An 8,943-nucleotide genomic window follows, 5' to 3' on the forward strand; every position below is an offset into this window, starting at 1 on the left:
CTTGACTCTTTGGCCATCATGCATTGAAAATGCTTGATTGGTGGCATGAGAGCCAAGTACTACACTCCTTTGAACTTGAGAAATGTTAAGGAGGGTGGCAGCACACACATTTCTTAAAAATTGCATTACTTTGCCTCTGTTGCTCTATATTGCAGCAAAAACAGAAGTCTGGAAAAAAGAGTGGCCGACCGGCCACCTGAAGTAGCCAACCAGCCACTTAAACTAGCCGACCGGCCAGTTAAGGTGGCCGACAGCCACTTTTTGTGGCCGACCGACCACCAGTCAATTTTTGTGCAAATGTGTTCCTATGTTGGAGCAGAGGCATTCTGGAAGTTGGTACGATGTTCAGAGATCACAGTAAATTCAAACAAAGGCAACCGATGGCAAGGCGATGGTTTTTTGGGAAAAAGCCAACCGAGCATACATGTCTCCCTCACCTCCGAGGCCTTTTACTTGCTTTATTTAAATTGCTCTAGTTAGTTAGCGTAGCTAATTGTTCAATTCAAGTGTTGTAATTATGAAGTTTAATTTGGTTTGTAATATTTTAGCTAGCTTAGAATAGTTAGTTAATTTATTTCAATTGTTGTAATTAATTAGCTAGAATAGTTAATTAGTTCGTTTTGTAATAATTAGCTTAGCTTAGTGTAGCTTAGCTTATTCATGCGGACCCTCCTTCATGAGGGCACAATGTTGTAATAAGTGTGCGTGCGTGTGTGCATGTCTTCCAACCCCACGTCTTTCTTCCTTTTATTTATCCGCTTTCGATGGTTAGTTTAGGGTCATATTTCGAATAGCATACCTTATGCTTCCATGTTTGCGTCATTCACTTGTCTTGCATGCACCGAGGCTCAACGCATCATTCAAACTGCATTGTATTTCAATACTTATTTGAATACGTGTTTTCAAAGCATGCTATCAAAGTTTTCCAAATACCATGATTAGGTAGCCGAGCCTATTTAGTTGCATTATTGAGTGTGTTGCATTAGGCATCTAAGCATAGTTAGGATCATGCATTGTTTCTAACTAGCTTTTGTTTTGGCTTGGAGTACACTGTAAGTTTTACGCTTTAGCATACTTGCATGAGTGTGAGTGTTGTCATGTTTCGCATGCTTGCTATGAGGCTATTTGCTTAAATGATTAACTGCATGAATGCCTATGGATGAAGGCTTTGTTTCTTAAATTGGAACAATTCGATGATTGTGAGTTTTAAGCCCACTTTGTGAAGTGGCAAATCATGTTTTAAGCCCACTTGAGGTGGTAAATCTGCGTTTTAGCCCACTTTAGGGTGGCAATTTCAAACCAATTTTGAAAACAAACATGATTTGATTTGTTCCAAGTCTTGCGACTTAGTCTATATTTGATTGTGTGTACATCACATAGTAAGGTTAGCTAAATAACTGGAATAAGAACACATGTGTATATCAAACAACATATCATGTTTAGTAAAGGCTGATCTTTGATCGGGCAAGTGGGGGTGCTCATTCCAGGACCTTCCCCTCTCGTACCCAAGTTCCCGAGCCGAGGCAACTTTGGTGATGATGGACACGTGGCCTTTGGCACGAGTTAGGTTTTCTTAAATTTCCCAAAACAAAATATGTAGGTGGCGACTCTATAATCTAGCAAAGCAGTCCAGTTTTGGCATTATTTGATTCAAAATCTGATTTTCCAAAATGATTTGACGGATTGGACTCTTCGGTGTTTATCATTTTCATATTGCACTTATGAAACTAGATTCAGAACCGTCACAGGAGTCCGAACTATAGGACCAATTCAAGCTCTTCGAAAGGGGGGCGTGAAGAAAGTCGAGTCTACAATTGCCTAGTTGTATCTCCTCACTCTCTACACTCCCAATCCGTAACGAAACCCTAGCCACCATCTCCATTCCATTCAGTGCATTCGATGTTTTGTTGCCTCTTCATCTTTGCTCCGCCACTTCTGCTTACCAGGTTACTCTCTCTCTCTCTCTCTCTCTCTCTCTCTCTCTCTCTCTCTCTCTCTTCTCTACTCCGTTCCTTCGAAGCCTAGAGAGAGAAACAGGGGTTACATGTGTTGTTCTTGGACTTCCGCTCTTATCTTTCATCGATCGTGTTGATCCGATTGCTTGCTTCTGTATAATCTTTGCTACCCATCTCTTTATATCTGGAATTCCTGTGTGATGTTTTTGTTAATAATCGAGGGTTTATGTGCAATTTTATAGTGATCCCTCGTTTTCAATTCATTTGTTTGAATCTATATACGTTATTACATAATATTGTTAGTTGATAATCAAGGGCTTGTGCTTGATCTATATTGATTGTTCCTAATTTTTTTGAGATTCAATGTTTCCTTTTAACCCATTTGTTTTAATCTACCAATTTTTTTTTTTTTTTTGTTTATTGGGTTTATGTGTTGTGTTGGTGGCTATCTAACAGCAGTTGTCATGGACAAGCAATTTTACTATCTATTTTTTTTTTGGGTACCATTTTACCAACCATCATTTTATCTGTGAGCCTATCTATATTTATATTCTGTAAAATTTTCTTCCTCAACTTCTTCCTCTACTGAATTCACAATACTACTTTGTCTTACATATATACAAGGGATGCCTTGGGGGTTGAGGCATCGCTGAGAGAGCAAAGAAATGTTTGATCTGTTAATAATAAGCATGTGTTTGTAACTTAGTTTAAACATGGATTGGGTAATTTTCATTGAGAGTCACTGATAGAAACAAAAATGGTGGTGTTAAATATAGCCTCCAAAGAAACTACAATAATATATAAGAATCCTGATGTTCATCTTCCATTCTTTACCTTCAGAATTCGGTTTTAGTACAGCAACACTACTGTGTGACTACCATAATGAATTATTTACTGCTCTCATTTGGTTTTAACTCTGTTCTATAGGTCAGGAAAGGAAGTCACTTGTTGCACATTATTAATATAAGACATTGTTCTAAACAATATTTCATTAAATTTGATCGATCCACTTAATTTTCTCAATTTTTCCAATGTGCCATTTTTATTGTATTCTTTGCATATGTGATCCTTTGATTGCCTCTATTGTTTCTTAAACCTTTCAAACTCCAGGCGGCATTTATTTAGTTGGCTCTAACTTTGGCTCCATTAATTATTATTTAGTTTAAATTTATGTGCCATTGTATCTAGTACTTTGTCTGCAATTATTAGCTATTAAGAATCTCCATAATTTGTTCAATCACCTCAATGCATCACCAAAATGGCAGTGAACCTGTTCAATCTCCACATACAAAGGCTATTGGGGTATTGAACAAGTTCTAAAAAGTTTCCCAAGCACAGCCCGTAGACCATCTAAATCCCATAGATACTTAACCAAAAGAGATAGAATAAATAAATAAATAAAAGAAACAGTCCCATGCACAACCCACAAGGGATTAGGTATAGGTCTTCAATACAACAACACCTCACCAGCAAAACACCAGCAGGAGCACTACTATTGCTGCTGGCAGCATGAACCAAAATAAAAAAACAAGTTCCAAACATAAACCATGCCTTGTTAAGGCACAATTGCAGCCTTGTCCAAACTTGCTTGCTTTTCAACTACAGCACCACTGCATTTAACATGACCTGAAGGTCCAAACACATAAAAGACAACCCAATGAATAAGAATATGTAGCTGGAATACCTGCAACAAATCTTAACTTCTATTGCTTGTATTGCATCATTTTGTTTTGGGGTGTCAAGTGTTGTAGATTATTTAAACATTAGTTTTTATTTTTCTTTCTCTTATTGAATTCCTCATATATATATATATATATATATATATATATCAATAATACATGCATATGTACTTGTAGTTTTTAGTTTTCTTTATTTCATTTCTTCACCCTTCCTCTCGTTATACTATTTTTAGCCGATAATAAAAAAATTTGTTTTGCAGCTGACAATTCTCTCCTTTTGGTTCTTAAATTCTACTCCTAAATTGGTAATTTTTTTGATAAATTTAATAAAGTTGATTTTTTCTTTGCTTGACTTTACGAATGACATTAGGGTATTTTTGTTTCTATTTTTTAAAACTTTTGAAAACAAAAAAGTAAAATAAAATTAGCCTTCAAAAGATGAAAAAAATTCAGGTTTAAGTCATAGAACTTGTACTCTCTCTCTCTCTCTCTCTCTCTCTCTCTCTCTCTCATTTATGTTTTCTCTACTCATTTCTGTCTAATTTTTTTCCTTCTCTGTTATTGTCATCTATCTATTTTCTCTATCTACTTGTATCTTCTTGCTTTTACTAGGTGTCCATGAGATTTTATGCTTGCATAAAGCCTATAAATAACTTTTTTTCTGTATAACAAAATTGGCCTCACAAATAGGAATAAAATTCATATTTAGTTAATTGGTTCTTGGTTTATTCACCTAACATAATCTTCACTTTATAGGTGACCAAATATGGACAAGAGTTGGATGTCCATTAGAAATAGATTGAGTTCGGAGTACAGAGAAGGGGTTAAGTTATTTCTCCAATTTTGAAATGACAAATGTTGGCCTAGATAATAGAATTCGTTGTCTGTGTATGGATTGCCTAAATTTTGAACATCATACCATTAAGGATGTGGAATATCATTTGATCCGAAAAGAGATGTCGCTTTCATACAAGACTTGGGTGCACCATGGGGAAACTGGTCCTGTCAATCAACCTTGTGTGTGGAATAATGACAATGGGGTTGAAGGTGCTATTGATGAAGGGACAACCAATGAATGCCTTGACCTTGAAGATGAATTGTATGCTATGTTAGAAGACCGTCGCACGACGAATACTTTTGATGATGATGAAAAGGATGAGTGGCATGATAATGAGCAAAGAGAGAATGCACAGAGCTTTGATAAATTGTCAGAGGATGCTCGGCGTCCGTTATACTTTGGATGTCAAAAGTTTACTTCGTTATCGTTTGTCATTAAGATGCTTCATGTGAAAGTGTTAAACAAGTGGAGCAATAAGTCTTTTGACATGTTGTTGGGTGTATTGAAAGACGTTTTACTGGAAAGTGATCAAAGGGTTCCATGGACCCTTTATGAAGCCAAGAAATTTTTGCATGACTTGGGTTTAGGATGTGTGCCTATTCATGCATGTAAGTATGATTGTGCTCTTTTTTGGAAAGAAAATGCAAATTTAGAAAATTATCCGATTTATAAGGAGCCTAGATACAAACTGAATGATGGCAAAGGTAAGATGATCCCTCATAAGATTTTGAGATATTTCCCGTTGACACCAAGGTTGCAAAGATTATATATGTGGAGAAAAACAACTATAGATATGAGATGGCACAAAGAAAAACATGTTGACGATGGCATATTAAGGCATCCAGCCGATGGTGAGGCATGGAAGGACTTTGACAGGCAACATATTGTGTTTGCCCAAGAACCACGTAATGTGAGGCTAGGGTTGGCCACCGATGGTTTTAACCCATTTGGAAATATGAGCAACTCATATAGTATGTGGCCAGTGGTAGTTATGCCTTATAACCTGCCACCGTGGAAGTATATGAAACAACCATTTTCCATAATGTCATTGCCTATTCCTGGACTGCAAGCACTAGGGAGAGATATTGATATTTACTTGAGGCCATTAATTGACGAATTGAAGGAGTTGTGGGAAGATGGTGTAGTTATGTATGATGCCTCAACTAGGGCAAGTTTTCGAATGCATGCAATTGTTATGTGGACTATTAATGACTTTCCAGCTTATGGCAACTTGTCAAGGTGGAGTACAAAAGGATATTTGGCTTGCCCCAATTGTAATGAGAATGTATCATCACAATGGTTAAGAAGTAAGATAGGGTACATTTTTGCCCACCGATACTTGCCTGAAGACCATTCTTGGCACAAAAGTAAGATCTTTAATGGTAAGGCAGATGATCGAGCAAGACCTTTGGAGTTGTCAGGTGAACAAATATTAGATCAACTGGATTTAGGAACATTTAAACCATTTGGAAAGCATCCAAGCAACGAGAAAAGAAAAGGGAATAAAAATACAGCACTGAATTGGACAAAGGAAAGCATGTTTTTCGAATTGCCTTACTGGAAGACACTCAAGGTACAACATAACCTCGATGTCATGCACATAGAGATGAACATAGGTGAAAATTTGATTGGGATTTTGTTAAGCATTGATGGAAAGAACAAGGACACGGAACAAGAACGCATGGATTTAGAGAATATGAAAATTAGAAAATATTTTCACTTAAAGAGGCGCGCGGATGGCTCCTTTGAAAAGCCCCTTGCATTGTACACATTGTCCCTAAAGGAAAGACAAGGTTTTTGTGCATTCTTAAAATCAATTAGGTATCCTGATGGATATGTAGCAAACATCTCTAGGTGTGTAAGCACTAAGGGCGGCAAGTTTATCCGATTTGAAAAGTCATGATTGTCATGTCCTTGTATAATGACTTCTTTCTATTGGGATGCGTGGGTATCTTAACAAGGACATTTCTATTGCATTGTTTGAGTTGGGAAATTACTTTCAAGAGTTATGTTCGAAAACAGTAAGGGTGAATGATTTGGAGAAATTACAAGAAAGCATAGTACTCATATTTGCAAGTTAGAAAAAAAATTTCCACCTGCATTCTTTGATGTCATGGTCCACTTAGATATTCACTTGCCTCATTAAGCCATTCTTGGAGGGCCAGTGCAATATCGATAGATATACCCTATCGAAAGGTATTATTATACGCTTATTGTAAAATTATTTTTTTAATATTATAGTACCGTATATGTGGTTTGTATAGTAATTTCATGTTATTTGTTGAAGATTACTCAGGATTTTGAAAGGGTATGTAGCGAATCGAGCTGGCCCAGAAGGTTCAATTGCAAGAGCTTACATTGTCAAAGAATGCCTCACTTTTTGCTCTATGTATCTTGGTGGGATTGAAACCGTATTTAACAAAGAGGAAAGAAATGAAGATGTTGGTGATGTTGGCATGGGGTATTCAGTTTTTTTACAAAAATTCATACTTTGGGCTAACTCAAAGGGCACTCAACGTGTCTGAAAATGAAATAAAAGTGGCTCAATGGTTTGTCTTGTACAATAGTCCTGAAATCGATAAATATCTAAAGTATGTTCACATTGTTCTAATTTAGTTACTATATGCATAACTTTTTCATTATGGTCGTACTTAAGTACTAATTATTCACATTTTTTTGAAGTAGAGAACACAAGAATCAATTACAGAATGCAAATGTACATGATATTACAAGATGGCAACAAGAAGAATATCCTATGTGGTTCAAAGAGCGGGGTAAGATATATAGATAAATATGTAATAAACATCATAAACATAATTCACTATTCCTAGATTGATATTAACATCATACATTCTAGTCACATGTTCATGTAGATAAATCAATTACAAGCTGAAGGATCATCGGAAGCAACTGATGAGTTATGGTCATTAGCTAATGGTCCTAGTCCAATAGTGAATATTTATTCGGGCTGTATTTGTAATGGCATTCAAATCCATACCAAAGATCGAGACAACTGTCGTAAAAGTCAAAATAGCAATGTGGCCATTCAAGGGGATCATCAGGGTATGTTAATTGATTTCTATGGTCACTTGACTAAAGTTTGGGAAATGGCATACATGTGCGGGCATCGAGTTATGTTGTTTCAATGCAAATGGTTTAATAGTTGTAGCTGCAGAACATTTTGCACTGAAACACATTTAACAACCATTAATGTAAGAAGTCGTTGGTATCAAAATAACCCATTTGTCTTGCCAAGTCAAGTGCAGCAAGTTTTTTATGTCAATGATACCAAATTAGGTGAACATTGGAAAGTCGTAGAGCGACTTCAATGTCGAGGAATATGGAATGTGCTGAAGCTTGAGGATGTAGATCCCAATGATACTGAATTGCCTATTCCGAATGATGTGTTCCAGCAGGATGAGACCACTGTAATTGTCCAAATCACCATTATAGATTCCATTAGCAACACTTTATATAGGACCGATATTGCACCTGATATTATTCCCAGTGAAGTGGTTCTGCAATCTGGTAGAAGTGTATACGTAGAGGCTACAAACAAAGATGATTTTATCTGTGATGATGATGATGATCAAAATGATTTTGTGGGGTGTTATATGTAAGTATACCTTCACTATATTTGTTGTTCATATTCCTAACTACTTGTTTTGTGTTTTCTTGGATTAATTACACTTTAACTCCTCCTGGTTTTACGCAAAAGCACTTTACCCACCTAAAGTATAAAAATATATACACATAGTAATTAAAACTACATATATAACCCCCTACACAACCCGTACAAGTAGGTATTTATACTAGAGACCAAATTAACCACCAATATAGAAATAGAGATCTACACATAATAATTAAGATTACACAGACTTTCCAACCAATAACATGGTAGGGCGCATGTTGCAGCCACCACCAAGTTAATAGTCTATTCCTTTGAAGAACAAGAGAGACATTATCCATGGAAGGGAGCCCATTCCAGCCACCTCCAAACCACCAAACCAGTCCCAACAGCTTTACATGAACCTGTCTAGAAAATAGGTTCAGTGATGAATTGCCAAGACAACACAAACTGTTCCAATAACATGCACTTAATATATGGGCTCACATCACTCAATCCACCAATATAACATAATAAATCATAAATTGATTATGAATAGGACATGTACTTTGTGTATCAAGACAATCATGTTCAGGATAACATATAGGCAGTATGAAGAAGCTTCGAATTATGAATAAAATTGCAAAAGTTCAACCTGTTGTCTTGGTTAGGACTTTAAGAGAGTTAGGATTTGCATTTTAATCCAAAGTGCAATAGGGTTATGTGTACAATTTTAAACTTTAGGGAGTTTAAGTGTTTTTTGACAAAATTACAAGGGGTAAAATGTAATTAACCCTTTTTAAAAATATAAAAAAAAAAAAAAAAAAAATTGATAGGAGAAGATAGACCAACTTCGTGAGGAAG

At 36.1% G+C, this 8,943-nt stretch overlaps 1 protein-coding gene across 1 annotated transcript; it reads left to right on the top strand.

Moving 5' to 3' along the window:
* Nucleotides 1-4,590: 4,590 nt before the first annotated feature.
* LOC114285184 (uncharacterized) lies at nt 4,591-8,092 on the top strand. The gene is made up of 3 exons (XM_082876217.1): nt 4,591-6,326; nt 6,760-6,940; nt 7,346-8,092. The coding sequence occupies exons 1-3, from the start codon at nt 4,591-4,593 to the stop codon at nt 8,090-8,092; spliced, it is 2,664 nt and encodes an 887-aa protein (XP_082732343.1).
* The last annotated feature ends 851 nt before the right edge of the window (nt 8,093-8,943 follow it).

The sequence above is a fragment of the Camellia sinensis genome, chromosome 6, assembly GCF_055761805.1.
Source record: "Camellia sinensis isolate YWXY chromosome 6, ASM5576180v1, whole genome shotgun sequence".
Lineage (NCBI taxonomy): Eukaryota > Viridiplantae > Streptophyta > Magnoliopsida > Ericales > Theaceae > Camellia > Camellia sinensis.

What these genes read in the sequence shown, in the direction of transcription:
- LOC114285184 (XM_082876217.1), top strand. Translation starts at nt 4,591, where the DNA reads ATGTCGCTTTCATACAAGACTTGGGTGCACCATGGGGAAACTGGTCCT. An exon ending in TATGTAGCAAACATCTCTAG is followed by an intron (nt 6,327 to 6,759) that starts GTGTGTAAGCAC and finishes TATTTGTTGAAG; the next exon opens with ATTACTCAGGATTTTGAAAG. An exon ending in ATGTTGGCATGGGGTATTCA is followed by an intron (nt 6,941 to 7,345) that starts GTTTTTTTACAA and finishes ATGTTCATGTAG; the next exon opens with ATAAATCAATTACAAGCTGA.